General features: G+C 38.0%; 3 protein-coding genes across 5 annotated transcripts; 1 reads left to right on the forward strand and 2 right to left on the reverse strand.

Moving 5' to 3' along the window:
• Nucleotides 1-327: 327 nt before the first annotated feature.
• LOC108779462 (ribonuclease H2 subunit C) lies at nucleotides 328-1,245 on the forward strand. The gene is made up of 3 exons (XM_018546900.1): nucleotides 328-549; nucleotides 828-1,060; nucleotides 1,145-1,245. Exons 1-3 carry the CDS (start codon nucleotides 402-404, stop codon nucleotides 1,163-1,165), a joined length of 402 nt encoding a protein of 133 aa, XP_018402402.1. The 5' UTR covers nucleotides 328-401; the 3' UTR covers nucleotides 1,166-1,245.
• A 1,521-nt stretch (nucleotides 1,246-2,766) lies between these two features.
• LOC108779449 (transmembrane channel-like protein 7) lies at nucleotides 2,767-6,525 on the reverse strand. The gene is made up of 3 exons (XM_018546882.1): nucleotides 6,199-6,525; nucleotides 5,785-6,026; nucleotides 2,767-5,250 (listed from the first exon to the last, which is right to left on the reverse strand). Exons 1-3 carry the CDS (start codon nucleotides 6,374-6,376, stop codon nucleotides 3,388-3,390), a joined length of 2,283 nt encoding a protein of 760 aa, XP_018402384.1. The 5' UTR covers nucleotides 6,377-6,525; the 3' UTR covers nucleotides 2,767-3,387.
• Nucleotides 6,526-8,569: 2,044 nt separating this feature from the next.
• Nucleotides 8,570-17,337, reverse strand: LOC108779467 (uncharacterized). 3 transcript variants are annotated; one of them, XM_018546910.1, is made up of 8 exons: nucleotides 17,248-17,337; nucleotides 12,620-12,756; nucleotides 12,290-12,414; nucleotides 11,969-12,108; nucleotides 10,780-10,991; nucleotides 10,429-10,660; nucleotides 9,680-9,924; nucleotides 8,570-9,565 (listed from the first exon to the last, which is right to left on the reverse strand). In XM_018546910.1, exons 1-8 carry the CDS (start codon nucleotides 17,255-17,257, stop codon nucleotides 9,335-9,337), a joined length of 1,332 nt encoding a protein of 443 aa, XP_018402412.1. In that variant the 5' UTR covers nucleotides 17,258-17,337; the 3' UTR covers nucleotides 8,570-9,334. The 3 variants fall into 3 exon arrangements, with proteins under 3 accessions (XP_018402412.1, XP_018402413.1, XP_018402414.1); XM_018546911.1 differs by lacking the exons at nucleotides 10,429-10,660; nucleotides 10,780-10,991 and adding an exon at nucleotides 11,641-11,670; XM_018546912.1 differs by lacking the exons at nucleotides 10,429-10,660; nucleotides 10,780-10,991.
• Nucleotides 17,338-17,877: the final 540 nt, after the last annotated feature.

Raw genomic sequence — 17,877 nt, forward strand, 5'->3', positions numbered from 1 at the left:
CTTTAATTCAAGGATAATGATTACGACTTTTAACCATATTAACGATTCAAAAATTGATGTGACCAACACTCAGTCGGTACAATAGCTATCATTCTTGCCTGACGTCCATACAGGACGTAACAGAATAATTGTTCCTAAAAGAGATAATTCCTTAGGATGGCGCCAAGTCATGTGAGGTCTGTTCTTTTCAGCTAAAGTTCTTGCACGCAGCACGGTTCATTCTTCCTTTTCTGTTCACGTTGGAGAGAAAAAGAAAAAGGATGAAGTGCAAAGAATTCAGCTAAAAAGAACAGGTCTACCATAACACAACGTGGATTATTGGTTAGTTTTACAGAGTAAAACAGTTCGTCACATTTTTCAGAATTAAACAATTATTATTTCGTATAGTATTTTAAATTAACATGGTCACACGATTACATATTAATGATAAAGATTTAGCTGATCGAAACGAGTCTGAGTTACATTTTATGCCATGTAAAATTCATGGAGACGAAGCTGCGAATGTTTCCTCCTTCTTCAAGCCTTACATTCGTAAACTAGATGAAGAATGTGAGTTATTGAAAGTTAAAAAGAATTTCCTCAGTTTTGCATATTTATACAATCAATATTAAAAGTATAGGCAATATTAAAAGCAAATAAGTCTATAATATAAAACTAAAAGTAAAACTTTGTTGAATTTCTTTTTATACAATATATTATTCTGTGTTTATAACTTTTATAATTTACATGATATATACATTAAATGGGATAATTGAAATAATGAGCTAATTAGGAAAGAGAATTTAAAGAATTTATAATATTAATTTGCCATTTTTTATTATTTAAAGATTACGATTGTTCGTTTCGTGGCTATCCACTTCAAGGGAAAAAGATAATTGTACCTGCTGGATACAGAGGCATGATGTTTGTAGAGAATAAAAAGACAGATACAGAGAATAAGGAGAGGAATTTGTATTGTACAGGAACATTTTCACAGTTTATGTATTGGAATTATGATAAAATACCATCTAAGAATGATGCTTTTGTGGCAGCATTAGATTGGGTTGACATAGCTAAAGTGGTCAGTTTTTTATATCTATAAATTGTAATATGTTGTTAATGTATATTGTCCTAAATGTTCTAATAAATTTCTAATAATTTTTAGTTACACTCACCAGAGACATAGATGATACTGGAAGCAGATTATTTTAATAATTAAAGAAATATGTGTTTTTTGTCGGATATTACATTTTTATACTTTGATAGAAGAAAAAAATAATAAAAGCACGTTTTGTATAACAGATTTATTTTTACGGCATCATACTTGAGTGCTTATGCCACAAAGAATGACTTGCATATGATTAAGATGTATAAAGAGATAGTGACAGATAGTATTGTTATAGTCTAATTAGCAGCAACATTTGAAGAATATCCTATTTAAATATCTGTGGACTTGATTGTTTTATTTAATGTAATAATACAATTATATAAATGCATTCTGCTGATTTTTCTTGGGTGTGTAAATCTATTTTATGGAAGATATATATTTTATACGGCTTTATATATTTTATATTAAATGCATTTATATATTGTTGTCAAAATAGCTTACGACACCTATAATAAGGAAGGATATATCTGAGCATCCATACATGCTATCTTAGTTATACAAATGTGAAATTTCCAAAATACATTTTTCTCAGTACGCATTATGTGCATTGAATTATTGTTTAGATCAAAGAATCTGATTGATTTGCAATATCGTGTATTGTACGACGCAAGATGCTTATATAATCAATATTTAAACATACGCTAAAATGGAAAACATTTTCGTGTTGTGTAGAGTCGATGATAATGAATGAAAGTATCCTACATTCGTTTATAATCTCACGTTATTAGATATATGAAATAAATAAATAACGTATTAGAGAATCTTAATTTGAATTATCTTTATCATTATGTATACTGAGGTACGAGACTTTCACAATTAAAAAAAATCCTAGACGTATATATATGGAATTATAAAAATTCTTACGCATTCATTCATTTCCTATATCCTAAATTATTAAAGCCTTGATAACGAAATAATAAATATAATAAAATATTTCTGATTTTTCCCGACGCTTTACTATAGATATCACTAATAAAATAACTTTTCATAGGTTCTAGAGGACCTATTTACAGTAACATTACAGATTTCTAAGGAACTACGCTAGAAAATAGGTATACGCTGCATGTCATTTTGTTTTATTCATGCAAAAGCTCTCTAATGTTTACTGGTAAAGTTAAGGAAGTACATTGTCCTACATAGAGGGACGTTAGCCTTGTGTCGTTTTTCATATATTTAGCTAAACGTATACTTTATATATATTTAATTACTTCTTACATATGTATATATATATATATATAAATCAGACGGGTGAGTACCTGCCTGTTCGATCTTAAGATCTGTTAGACCAGGAAAACGAAGCCTTAAGCGAACTAGGAAGATTCCCGCCCAAATGGCAGATATAGGCAAGTTCGATTTGCCCGTTTTTATACCCATGTAAATTTTCTTCCAATGTAAATTAATTTTAATCTCGGTTCAACTTACTCTTTATCTTTCTTTAGTTCTAAAAATGAGAAAAAGATTACAAGTAAGTTGAACCGAGAATTAAAGTCAATTTACGTTGATGAAAATGGATATTAATCTCTTTAAGCTAAACATATATATGATCACATTAGCTATAATGTATTATATAGCTGCAATATATTTTATTCCCAAAGATCATTTTAAAGTAGATTTTCTTGTAATATTATGTGTGTGCGGTTCTATACGATTTATAGATATTGTGGGAAATTATACGGAATTATAAATATTTAAATAATTCACGATTTTTCTTACTATTGCACAATATTTGCACAATGCCATTTTTTCTTTTTTTTCCTTTGTACCCTGATGTGCATTTTCATATACAGAAAAACTGGATTTTCTAGAATGTGAGATATGTCCTGTTTAAAGTTCCCGAAATTGATCTAAAGACTAACGGAAACTAACGTTTGTGGCAGTGATCGCAATGCAAATCTTATAAAAGATTAGTTTATATAAAATGCAAAATACTGCAATATGTAAGTAAATTACATATTAATCTTTTTGGTATTGTTCGCGCTCATTTTTGTCTGTATAACTTTTAGTCCCAATTCAGTAGATTATCAAAAAACTATTATATAAGTGGCCCACTTGTGTATAATATAAATAAAGAAGATAAAATCGACAGTCTTACGCAGTTGACAAGTAAAAGAAAAAGAACTTATAAAAATCTCAAGTAAAACAATGCATTCGAACGCCGGTCGGTCCGTGATACACTGTAAAAATGCTTTCACTAAATTTGTACATTCATAAGAATAAGGGGAAATGAAGTTTCATACTATTTATACATGCTGAAACGTGCCTAACTCATTAACCTCTTGGTGAAATTTATTCTGGTCCTGTTGTTGTTTGATAAAAGCGCTGAGCCTGTTCAATAAAAATTGTTTATCATGACCTTCCAGTACCAATTGGTTTTTCAACACTGTCACCATGTGCTTGTTTGCCAACCACATCACATAATAGTAATACAGTAGCAAAGAGAGAATGACAAATGCCGGTATGCCGAAGGCAGCCGTACCTAGAAAGGATAGAGTTGATTGCAGCCAGTTAGGAAATTGCAAAAACGTCATGATCAAGAAAGACCACACTGTCTCCAATCCTCGGAACGGCCCGCACGATTTCGATGGCATGATCTTCGCGATGGAGTAGCCAACTGGTATCATCGCCAGAATAAAGGAAATCAACAGATTGAACATGAAGAGGCAATTCGACCTACTGGCACGATAAATCTTATTCGATGGTGTACTGTTCACTAGACAAGTAAATTTCTTAATGTAAAACAGCAAGAACGTTCCGATAACAGCAACCATAGGTAGTAACGGAGCGAAGAAGCAGCCGAGCCAGCAGATCGTTTGCGAGTAGAAGATATCCAGTACGTGCTTGGGCAAGTCAAATTCCTGCTCGCCGACAAAGCGCAAAACCTTGTTCTCAGTATGACGAGCAATCAGCGACCGTGGAAAATTGATGAAGAACGTCATGAAGAATTGAATGAAAATGTCGGTGCTGTAAAGCTTGATGAATTGCTGTCCTACGAATGTTTCCCAGCATAGTGGCTGTTCGTTCTTTTTATTGGAGCATTCATTGTCTGGAATTTTGTCCGCGACAAGCGCATGTAAAGACGTTAATAGAACTGCGAGGGAAGCGAATCTAAAGAACATAGTTCTGTATAGCGTCACTTCAACGACATACGATGGATTGTAATGCTCCAGGGCGACCAAATATCGAAAGAGAAATGGTACCGCTACGTTAAGTACAACGATACATATATATGGAAGGAATTCGAAGAACAGATTCAATATCTCGTAATCTTTCGCCAAATGTGCCGACATCTGAGTGAACGAAAAGTCAATTATGTAATAAACGAACAAGCCGCAGCCGGCCAATACCGTGAGAATTATTAGATTAACAAACAGACGCGTGAAGAACAGTTTCGTTTCCTCCTCCGGTGTGCGATTTCGCCGCTCCTCCTCCAACCTTTCCGATTCTAGAAGAGCTTTCATTTCATTGTACAACGCCTTGTGTTTTATGGAAGCTGACCTTTCATTGTTAATACAGTAATCCCAGCCGCCGAACACCAAATTACAGTACCGATAAAACTGGCCTTCACCTTCCACGATTCTCTCCCTGAAACTTTTGGCGGCCGATCGTACAATCGCTATCAGGCTAATAATGAAGATGGTAAGGATGGTGCAGATGTACGACAGCGGTGAATTGTAATGGAAATTGGTACCTATACTCTCATAGATCTTATGCGTATACGAACCGTAGAATAGAAGAGAGAAGATCTTAATTACATTGTTATTTTCATCGGTCTTATTTCTATATAACTCGGAACAACAGGCTACGCTGGCGGTGTTATTGGACGAGCATGTTTCGTTTTTCGGTACCTCCAACACTATCACTGGCAATACTATCAGCAAGTATATAATGGCGAATAAAAGCAGATTCAGATACATCAGCCATTTGATAAATAAAAAATAAGCTACTATGCCCATCCCAAAATTTCCGCCTATCTTCTTAAGACTGTCGTTCCATAACTCCATCTTGGAGTAAGCTTCTTTCATTCTAATGCGGAATTGCTGCCAAGCTTTCCTGCGCTGCCATTTCAGTTGCTCAAAGCCCTGAAGTCTTAGTTTTGTAGCACTCTGAAAAATATGAATTATTAATAATAAGGCTCTACAAGTATAAAGCAATTTATATAAAAAATAAAGGCAAAGAGCCAGTAATATCCGTTAGAGCCAGTAAGTTTCGTTAAAATTTACAATTCTTAGTCAGTAGTAGAAATGTTAAGCGTAAGTTGATAAAACGAGATGGTATCCAACTTTTTACACATAAGTGTGTTTCTTTAAATTCAAGCTAATTTGGAGGATTTTAAATTTTAACTAAACTTATACATACAACGATGGATACTCTATTTATCTTTTTACTTAATTGACGCAACATAATGATGAGTAGATATAGCAATAGATAACGAATTATAACGATTTGTATTTTATTATTTGTGTAACATTGAGAATGACCCAATCGAAACGTATGTCACTTTGTATTATTGTTTGTTAATTAAAGTAGTTATTATATTACTGGCTCTTTGCCCTTATCTTTTTATATAAATTTATGAATAATTAAGTTGCTACAAGTCACATTAGTATATCACTGATGCATAACACTTTCTGAAGTACCTGTAGTTGGTTCTTCAATTGTATTTTCTGAGACATGCATACAGGCATGGCTTTTATCTGCATAATCTCCTCCCAAGTGCGCTCCTCATTGGATAAGTTTTCCGATAGATCTGGTAGCATCGATACGGCCGCGTCGTGTATATTGGTTGACATACGCCTTGAAGTTGTGGTACCACGAGATCTAGTGCTCGTACGCCTCCTCAATGTGGTTTTCGTATCATTACGAATTCGTTTTGCCGTAGCTGTATCAAACAAAGAAGATATACATCTTACATTTAAAATTGTTTTAAGTATAATCTTCAGCACAGAGTCAAATTAATATTTTAAAATATTACTTGTAGAAATAAGAATAAAGTATAAATATCGAAACCCTGAGAAACTTGTGATATGTCTCTCAAAACAGAGTAAACCTACCAACGCGAGACTTTTTGCTAGGAAGTAAAGTTGCTATGTGTGAGGGATCTCTTTGTAGTGCTTGTTGTAGGTCTGCCTCCATGGCTGCTGGATAACTCTCTTGATAGAATTCTGCACCAGCCTCCTCCCATCCATGCCCTCGGTCGGCTCCTCTTTTCTTTCTCTCTCCACCAGACATTTTTACAATTTAATTTTTGTCTAATTTTATTCCAAAAGGTCAGTCACGTACAAAAATCACGATCCTAATTTAATTCGTGTAAATAATTTGTATGGCTTGATGCATAACGTTAATAATTAATTCATCAGCCCTTCAATCCAGTATCTCTCATTAAGCTTTTACATACTGTTTGGAAACAGCATATCAGATAATAATTATAGAGCGCGATAACTGTGGAAAAATAAGTTATTGATGCTTAAATTGACAATTTACAAAATAATAAAGAATATATAGATATACATATATATATATCTATACGTGTATAATATGTATATACATAGAGATATACATACGCATCCAAAATGAGTGCAAGATATCTCTTGCAATCGTGGATATGAAACTTCCGCCGATCGATACTGATAGAAATCCGAATAACAATTTATCTTTGGCCGTGACCCAGCTGGCACTGCACAGTTTTTCGACGCCGCGAAATATATATGTATGTAAATGTCACACGTCGTTGGGCCGGCCTTGCGAAACAACTCCTTGATTAACGTGACCGCCGGCACCGCGTTCGACGCTTCGACTCTGTCAAAATCGCGACGAACGAGAAGAAATCGCGAGGGCTCATCGATGCGAGCCCGCACGTTAGCATCCTGCTGTTTGTCTGATACGTGTCAAACCAACGTCAAACCAGCAGCAGCAGCGAAGCAGACGGCTATAACAAAGTCGTCGAGATCGAGACTATCGAGAAGGGAGAAGTCATCCAGAGTAGACATGCCCGCAGTGGTGGTCCCTGCGGTCGAGTTGCCACTACGAATGCTTTGAAGCGTTTGATTGACCAATCAAAAGAAAGAGTTATACAAACTGACCAATCAAGAAACGCTTCAAAGCGTTCGTAGTGGCAACTCGACCGCAGCCAAAGTCACTAAAATCTAGTGACTTTAGTGGTCCTTGTTCATCAGCGCCTCTATAAACATAAACGTCAACTAGATGTGTCCACGGGATACATCTCTGACGGGTAAACGACTGTAGCTATGTCCTTTGGTTCTGTTCTGTACTACGCCTTAATAATACGACGCCTATAAACACAGCTATTAAGTCCCTGACAAGAGGCAAGTCTACCTTGTAAGCATAAGCCACTCATACATACACATAGACATAGGTACGTATCAAACAGATTTTATATATAAAAATACGCACATGCTTTATATAATTTATTTTTACTTCTAAAATTAACAAACGATTCGTTATTTTGAATACACTGAACAACTGTTGCTGATATGAGAATTTTGAAAATGAAACTGAACTTAGAGTGAACTATAAATTACATTCTTTCGAAGAAATTAAAAATAAGAATAATTTGAGACTATTTCGAGGGGATTATGAAAAAAGAATATTTGGAAATGTAGAATAATAATATTACGTTCGAGTTAAATATTTTTGGAGCATGGCAAATATGAGATAAGTGTGGCAAAATCGTAACTCATTTTTATGTAATCTTCCCTTTTTCCGCTGGATAGAGCTCATCACGCGTGTATATTTAAGAAGTAATTTAAAATAATTTTTAGGAATTTTTGGTAAGATCTTTCTCCTTGTATTGCGATTCAAAGCTCGATATTAGTTTCTTATTGTAAGAGGTAGAATTTCTATCCCATCAAAGTTCAATCTGTACTTTCTGAGCTTGTACGCGCTTTTTATAAGTTATATATATATTCATATATCTAACACATAAATCTAACATATATATATTTATAATATAACATATATAATATCGGTGTTTACCTTGATCGTTTTAAATAGTCTCAAGATGTCAGAAGTTAATCATGGAATTTTATTGGCATCTTAAAACATTATTTAAGATGGTTTTAAAATAAGAACCTATGAATATTGGTAACTTATGAATATTGGTAAAAAAAAAAAGATCATCGATTGCAAACAGCGGAGGTGATGGAGGGTCTCTTAGAAATCCATAGATAAAAACTGTGAATATGGTACCTTACCTTTCGAAAATGTCCGTGGCTACATAATTATACGATCAATTTTCAATACGCTCGATCTCTGCGATTGGAAATGTCAAGAGAGAGAGAGAGAGAGAGAGAATTCTCAAAATAATAATTCTTGAAACTTTAAAATAATTCTTAGAATTTAAACAGTATCTTTTTTTCACGGTACCTTGGAATTTTGCTGTGTAATGAAAAAGTAATAAAGTTCTTTTATTTCATGGATGTACGTTTAATCTATTCGTCATAACGATACATAATTCGAAAATATATTCTTTGAAAAGCATATATGTGCGTTAGAAAACGGTAGCTCTACCATGAATAAAAATATGTATCTGTAAACTGCCTTCCTGATGAGGCGATGGCGAAATAATTACTTTCACCGGATGATAACCGACGCTAATTTAAAAAATATATATTTATATATCTCGCATACATCGCCGTTTGATTTGCTTTCTCTTCCTATAGCATGACTGCAATTATATTTCGTGCAAAAAGCAGACACTTGCATAGATAGACGATAGCGAACAGTACATCTCCGGCTTATCGATCAGTTCTACAGTATATCTTTTAGTGTTATCGACTTACTACGTAATTAGACTAGTTTGCACACTTGAGATTCCTTATTCATGAATTTTGTAATACAATACATATTTTGCTCGGATAAGGTATGAATAAACAAACAAAACGTTGGTAAAAATTTGACAGATCAGAAACGAGATTTCGATAAATGTCACTAAACTTATATCTTTTTAAATCTCGTCAAGATTTTTATGCCTCTAAGAACTCTTAGAGATTTTGTTCAATTTTTCCCTTTTTAACGATAGTTTTGTATAATTAACGATTGTAATTATTACTGAAATTTTCATTTAAAGTTCTATAAGCTTCGCTGTCCTCTTCGCAGAACTGCTAATAAGTCGGTGACGAATCCCATCGTGGATTTTTTTTTTCTTAACCGCAGTATCTCTCGGGACGATTATTGTCCGACCATGATCTCATATTCGGAGGCGGCAACCTCGGAACCGGCGTATGGTATATAACATACGCTGTGAGATGGTTGCACCTTGCCGATGGTCACGGTACCCTCGTGGTGTACACGGCCGACGAATAGTGGCTCGCCGTCTTCGGTCTCGCCTCCTGGAATCGCATTCGGCGGGACGCTACCGCCATTTACCGGCACCCATGTGGGTTTGCAGCCGCAAAGGACCTGCGCGCGGAAGTGCAATGGAACGTTTCGTAAATTAAAAATAATCGCATTTGATCGATTTTTTTATGTACTTTCGGGATTATCTCAGAATTTTACGAAATTTCTTTTACTCACCTGGTAATCGGATTTTCCGTGCTCGGCGCCGCCCCAGGCGACGTAGCAGACGGAGTGTCCGGGCTTCACCTTACCGGGGATGAGAGCACCCTCATGATGAGCTCTACCGACGAATAGAGGCTCTTCGTCGTGTCCACCCTCGACTGCGTCGGGTGGTACCATTCCGCCGGATGCGTCACACCAACACACGCTTCCCGCGTCGAGTCCACGGACTTCCAACGGCGCGGATGGCGTCGTGCTAGGATCTATAATATTATGTCCTTGTACTTGGTAACATGAAAGGAACGTTATGAAAGGACATTGTATTGGCACGATATAAAAAAAGGAAAAAAAGTGATGTAATGCAAGTCCCATATTCATCCTCATTCCGCAGTCAAGCCTTTTTACCATAATATGCGTGCAAAAGTGATTTTTTATTTCATGCGATTAGAATAGAGTGTGCGTTCGATCAAAAGGTGATCGAAAAAAATCAAGTGACACAGACTTAATAACGAAAAAGAATTGAGCGCTTCAAGCTATTTGATTTTGCGGGGAAGATTTTTCTAAAAGCCAGGTTTCAACATGTATGCGTGAGAGGTAAACACAGATTTAACGTCGCAATGAAGCGTAATAAAACATACATCGCTCGATGGTCCCGAGATCGCGTCAATGCCCTGCAGAGTTTATCAATCGCGATCAGCTGTATATGTATAGGTAGGAGGGGACGCCGATCTCGGAACCGCCGGGGACGTGTTCAGAGAAATCATTACATTTCTTTTGACCGGTAGCAACTGCGGGATAATGTTCGAAACGGAGCTTCCAGTTTCCGGTCGCGCCCCAACCGGTGCGCACCCCCACATAGCTCACGCCGATGGGGTTCGGGTCTCGCCATTCCATGAGGACGGCGCCGCCTGATCTGACCGTGATGAGGCCCTCGAGCCACGTGATCGAGAACCTCTTGTGCTCGCGATCGGTGAGAAGATTCGGCGTCTCCACGCGCACCTAGCGGGCCGCAAAATTTCCCACGTGTATAAGCAAAGACGCACATTGAGTACGCCTCGAAACGTTCTATTTAACGTTTAAATTAGTCTGAAACACGAATTTGCGAAATCGTTTCGAACCTTATCGGGCTGTTTGCGATCGTATCTAATAACCGACGCCTTGTTTTCCCACCCGCCGAGCATGATCTCGTACATGGGACTCGACTCGCCCTTCCGGTCGGTCAGTGCGATGTGCCCATTGCTCGTAGCTTTCACGTCGATCAGCACCGAGCCGCTTCGCACGGCATGAAAGTTGTACTGTAGTTTGTTAGGAGTGTTCAAAGGTTTGCGACCTTATCGAACGCAAAAAAAAAAAAAAGATTAAAAAACAATTATCAATTTAAAACTCTGAAAATTATTTATACAAAAAAAATACAAAGATAAATATTTATAATGAAGAAGAATATACATATCTTATCGTATTTTAATAAGATAATTCCGTTCACATATAAACACTGAATTGCTTTAATACGTTGCTCTCTGAATCAAAGGAATTTACATTGGAAATTTAATTATATGTACTTCCCATTAAGTTAATACGATTGATTGATTTTTCAATGACCAAAAGGTAGAAAGCAATTAAATAAATGAATCTTAAGTATCAATCGATGTATACGTGAACAATTGAACGGAAATCGATCACGGTGCCCCTGCGATTTATCATAGCCGAACGTGCTGTGCATATCGACGCAGTGAATTAATAAACACGCTGTTTTTTCTTGGATTCATTAAGAGCCACACACCGGGACAAGTCTCGGCGAAAAAAAAAAAACACGTTCTTAATCCAGCATCGATCACACGTGATGGGGACGGGTATAACGTGCTAGGAAAGCATCAAACGTACTCGGGCAGGAAAGCAAAATCTATGGGACGCCCACGTGCGACTACGTCACGCTCTTGCAACGATCTCGTGAATTTTCTTTTGCTCAATACATTACGTACAACCACCGTAACCGCCGCCGCAGCATATGGCTGTGCGAGTGCCGCGATGCCACAATCCAAAAGGATACCAAAAAGAGAATCATCAGTGAAAATCAGAAAGTGATTAATCTTATCTACTGAAATATAGAAAGTACAGGCATTGATCAATCTACTAGTCTAATTACGAGATTTGTTCTCTTTGTTATTTTTCTACCTGTTGTAACTGCGCGGATGTCTTGTATTGTTTTAATCTATAAAATATAAGGTGGAGATACGAGGGGAAAACTATTGACAATTACGAAAGGGAGATCTGGCAAGAAAAAGTGTATGAAGAGTTCTGACTTCTTACCTTCGATGAGCCATTCACCGGTTGCACCCCATCCGGTGCAAACGCCAAAGTAACCTATCCCGAATGGTTCTGGGTCAGCGTAGCTCAGGAAAGGATCTGACTCGCCTTCTTTGCCCACCGTAAGAACTCCATTATCCCACCTGAGGTAAAGTGAATTGAAGAATATAATAAGTGTGCAAAAGACCTCACTAATTATGTATATAGGGTTCTTTGGATTCTTACGACACAGACTTTATAGTGAATTAAAGCACAATATGTATTATCAAGCTTAATGACTCTCTTTAATTAATAAATCTGGCAACCAACAATGCAGCAACCTACCTAATCCAGAAGCCGCGATACTCATCCGCGCTCAGAATGCCGGGCGTTTCCGTTTCCGCCACGTCCGGCTTAGTTCTATTTTTGCGCACGACGGACTTGCTGTTGGTCCAACCTCCGATGAAGACCTGAAAAGAGAAACAGTCTTCAAATTTAACTCTCCGCGTTGTATTACGGATTTAATTACTATTATGGCAGTGCTTTTGTGCGGAGCCGCGTGGTACAAACCAAACTCCGATAGGATCTGCGGGGCTGGAAAGGATATCCGCCGCTACTCAGGCATTCTGGGTAATAAAAATCACGCACGCGGGAAGGTGTGAAATGAAATCTTACCTCGTACATCGGATCCCCTTCCTGGGGTCCCGTGGTGAGGGCGACGTGGGCATCGTTTGGCGCTTTTATCCGGAACTGAATTTGTCCAGCCGTCACAGGATAGAAATGGTACTCCAATTTGTCCTCGGTATTAAGCGCTAGAAAAAAGAATCGCGTGTAACTTTAAAAAGTTGTAAATCAGATAACTCGTTTCTCGGGGTATAAATCATCAACCGAGGTCGCAATCGACTGATTGCTTAATATATCATTACGGATATTTTCCTCGTCGCGGGGAAACGCGCGCGATGCCGAACATCCGAGACATCTCGACGCCAGACTGACCTGTTATAGCAGTTAGGCAGGCGGTCAAGAAAGTAGGACAATGCAGGATTCGATCAATATCGCTCGTTGATGGTGATAATCAGGCACGTGGCTTATGTTATACATCTCACAATTCGATTATAAATTTTAATGATAGGCCTCGGAAAGGTCATTCAGCGTAATCGGGCCACGCGCACACATGTAAAAACATCCGCGCCATACACTTTTAAAAGGTTCATAAAACGTAAAGAGCGTTATGAATCGCCGCAAGGACGATAGCTACTCATCTATAATCGTGTCGGTGTAAAAGAAAAAAGAAATACGTTTGCACAAAGCTGATTGCGCGGTCATAAAAATAGACATACCAATAATTTCGATACTGCACGCGAGGATTTTGAATCACTCTCCCCGCGTTCCCAAGTCGATCGAATTTTACGAGGCTATAATCCATGACGAAGCGATGTAATTTTCTGCTGAGATCTATTTGCTGTAAGACAACGTCCACATAAGGAGATTTTAAGGCGTAAGAATTTAATCAATCACGGTTGATTATTCTTGCATTCGTTGTGACTTGAGATTAAACTTTTTTTAAAATTTTACATATTAAAAAACTTGATAGCAGACACCATTTAAAGATTGAACACACCGCGCTATTCTAGTGAGATCATTTTTTATACTAAAGAATCCCGATTTGGTCTGGAATATGATTATCGCAACGGTTCTTCCTCTTCTGAATTCTTTGTTTCTCAATTTTGATCCGACACAGAATTAGAATCGAGCAACCTTTGAATGCTATTAGTACTATCATCATTAGTTTCTTCGCAAAGTTGACACTTGTGCGACAGTCGCGGCGCGACTGTCCATTAATTCCGAGGTCGCGCGAAATATACGAGATAGTGCAACGCGCGTGGAGCGCGTCTTTTTTTCTATATGTATTTTCCATTTATTTTCCCTATTCTGTTCGCTTTGAAAATCAAATAATGCGCGAGCGACGCGGCACCAACGTAACGATTATAAATAGTTGAGCGAGAGTATATGTCGCGGTCAGCTCGCAACGCTGACATCATACACGTATCGTAAATGAGGAAGGGGATCGCACGAGGTGGCTTGGCATGGACCTCGCCACGAGAAATTCAAATCCCTCTTAGGACACTCCGTTGCGGCGAATACACGATTTTAGTATCGGCGAATACACGGCATCGCCGATACTAAAATCGAGGCCGTCGCCGAGCGCACAGATCTAATGTCACTGTGCTGATGTCATTCTTATTTCGATGTCAATTACTTCACATTACGCGACGTCCGCGATCCAGAACAATCGTGCGCGACGACGGTCTTCTAATATATCCAGTTATAAGAAAGAAAAGAGGAAAAAGAAGAAAGAAAATCGAGCTCTCGGAGCGTCTGACAAAACGCTCCAATCTCCACTAATTATCTGCGTCTCTCTTTTGACAATTAGCTAATTATTTCGAATCGCGCAGTTTCCATAATTAAATTTTAGATAATTCTTGAATGCAAATAAGAATAGAGAGAGATAGAAGAAGAGGGAGAAGCGTTGAGAATCCTCCTATATCGTTGCAGAGATCTCATCGAGTCCTGTGATCGCTCAAATCGCGTTAATTTAATGCGTAGCAAATTGATTAGCTTCTGTAATGTGCAGGGTCGTGCTTCTTTCCCAATTAACATAACAACGCGAGAATTAGAGCCATTGAGTCAATTCGCATTGCGCAACTATACGAATGCCACATTCATCCGAGCGTCGCGTGTGCGAGCGAGTTCTCATTCGGCAAAGTCTTTAAGATTTATCTCCATTGAGCACATTGGTTTCCTTTTCTTTATAAAAGAAGAGAAAGAAGCCAGTATATGCCAGTATAAGATTAGATACGCGATTTATATGCCGCTGTATAGGTTTGTTTCTACGAACCTTTAGATTTTCTACAATAAACCATTACCTAAACTCAAGTCTTAAACCGTAAAAGATTGATCAATCGCAATCGAGTATATGAAAAAAATAATCGATTGATTAATTTTTTACCTTTAAGACTTAAGCTATAGAGAGCTCATTATAATTTCAATTTTTGGTACGAAAACCGGTACGATCGCGATTTACGATTTTCCTTTTTCTTCCAACCAAAACGAAGCGACGAACGAGACAGAATCTGACTGGCGCGCGAAAAAAATGATCTTCGTAATATCCGCGCGCCGGTTGTACAGTATATATACCGCCATCGATAGCTCGACGCAACGGTATTATATGTACAACTATTCGTAGAGCCATTCTCTGTCGTGCTGCCATTGACCTCGCATGGCAACTGTCTCGGTGTCGCTTCGCTGGCAAGGTGGCCCACGGCGTGCAACGCGTTCTGCTGCAACCGCTGAAACATAGCCTAAGACAGATGCCACGCCACTCTCGGTACCAATCTGCCACCTGCTCTGATGTGGAGTACGTCCCTACCGAATTATTCCCGCGGTGCAATGCTACACCGGTCTGAATGACAGAGCTTCTTCTGTGAGACTTGAATGACATAAGCAATGTTTGTACGACCTTAACACGATCTTTGTAACTCGTGATTGAACGTTTTTTTTTTTTTATCGTTGTCTCGCAGTATCCTTTTTTGGTTCTTTTTTCTTTCGAACGATATTTGTCCGCGAATTTGTCTTTCCCCATCGCACCGATTACGTAAGTGAAAAAACAATGCGTATTTTCGAGTGAGTTTCAAGGGATCGGTGAATTAAAAGTTTCAACGGGCGAGGCTTCATCCGTGCGATTTCACGAAGAGAAAAGTTGACGTGACGTGAAAGGGCTCTGTTGGCGGAAAGGTGTAATGTAATTAGAGCCACGCGATAAACCGCTTCAATTTCACGGTAAGATGAATGGGAAAAGTGCCCATTCCTGGATTTTCGAAACGCTCCCAGGGATTCCGTATTAATGAGAAGGATGTACGAGAAACACTGAAGAGATGAAAAGATAAATAAAAGGAATGAGAGACATTCTAGCATCATAAACACAACGAGGTGGCGTCAATCCAAGAGTAGACTTTCATCGTAAAGAATAGATTTAATAGAAGAATCGAATTTTTTTTTTTTTTTTTTTTTTTAGGAAATGAATCTGGAATAAGAGATGCGGAGGCCTCGCGGCAAGTATTACAAAACGCAATCTGGAAGTCGGATTACACAAGGACGTGGAGGGATCGCATTCTTATGACGTGATCACGAGCTGTGAGGCCGTTACACACCTCGAACATTATCCAAGACGTATGTCGCACATTCGCTGTCTTCGCAATATCTACCCGCCGCAGTAACTGCGCAAGTTTTTCGCACTTTATATTCTCGTCTGTGATAAACTTCGGTCGTGAAAAAGCGACAAGTTTTCCTCACGATGACGTAAACACATTAAAAATAAAAGGACGCATATACATTACACATCGTTGTCGTTTATTGTATGATTTGGCATACGGCTGCAAATACCTTTGCGTCGACCTTCTATTTGTATCGTTTCTAAACATATTGCTGAACGTTCGAAAATCCTGAATGGAAAGGAATCTTGCCTTTCTTTGGAACCTTTTTTGAGGGCGAATCAATCTTGCCGGAAATGCTGACAGCTGCAGAACGCTTTATTCGCCTCGGGTCTTACAATTGTCCGTAGAATTTCAAAAAGAATCGCTCGAACGATCGTAGAGTATAATCGGGATGCCGGCCGGCTTGTCAAACCGGCAGCCGCGCCCCAGCTCTATATTTAGAGAGATCTCTTGTAAAGAGAAAAGGTATAGTGGCTTCTTTTAGAGAGAAGATACTTATTTTCTACGCCTGGAAACTTTTTCTATTTCCGCCGATTTGATCATTATAGAGTTAAGCTGGATGAACAAAATTGTAAACCGATCAACAAAGGTACGAAGATCGCGGAATGGAATCTTAGATATTGACACTAAAATCCTTTATTCGTTTTGGAGCAATGTCAATTTAACGCTGTACAACGTTATGCAATGTTACACTTCCGTATGACACTTCAAAGCCTTCGCGGTCAAATGGCTGCGCTTCGAAATAGAAGCGCAGTAATGAATAATGGAATAGAATTCAAGACGAGATATTGCGACAAGAGTCATACGTATCAAAGAAAAAGAAAATAAAATGTAGCAAATTGTTCTTTTTACGCGCTTAGAATTTGAATTATTTAAATATATAATAATTATAATATCTACATAAAACATAATAGAAAATTACATAATATTATTATATATTAATTATATTAAGTAATATAATATATATATATATAATAAATGTATAAAGGGATGTAAATTTTGCGCTAAAAATTTCGAATGCAAACTTACAGACCGCCATGTCGTTCTATCGACTGTATATGTAAAATCCTCCGACGAAAGAAAAGACGAAACGAGCACGATCAACACACCACGAAGACGGAATTCGTACTGCGACGCGACGCGTGAAATGTTGACGTCTTACCGGCATTGCCGGCAGGTTTGGCGCATGCGTGGTGTTCAAACGTGTGACGCGTATACACGCGCTATATGCAAGTGATAATTAATAAGCGAGATGAGTCACGCGGATCAACGCGATGTAGATCCACAGATGGAATTCCGCTTGATGTCATGTTTGCGATCCGATTATCATTGACGTCAAAAAATTGCCAGACCTATGAATATGATTGCGTGACGACTAAATCGTCGCCTTCAATCAAATATCTCGCGTTTTTTTTTACCATTTGCTACCGTAATGATAGCTCATATTTGGATCATGTTTATGCCGTGTACTGCGTTTGCGCGGTAAAAGTTCATTACATGATTCACAATATCGCGATTTGACTTTCACAATACATCATTAATATCACTAAACGTTTATACATTCATTATATGCGGAACAGATATAACAAGTGACACACAGTCATTGTCATTATTATAGTCGATGATTTCATTTAGATTGCATCTGACGAATAAACCAAG

Source organism: Cyphomyrmex costatus, unplaced genomic scaffold (genome assembly GCF_001594065.2).
Source record: "Cyphomyrmex costatus isolate MS0001 unplaced genomic scaffold, Ccosl1.0 scaffold6, whole genome shotgun sequence".
Taxonomy (NCBI): Eukaryota; Metazoa; Arthropoda; class Insecta; order Hymenoptera; family Formicidae; genus Cyphomyrmex; species Cyphomyrmex costatus.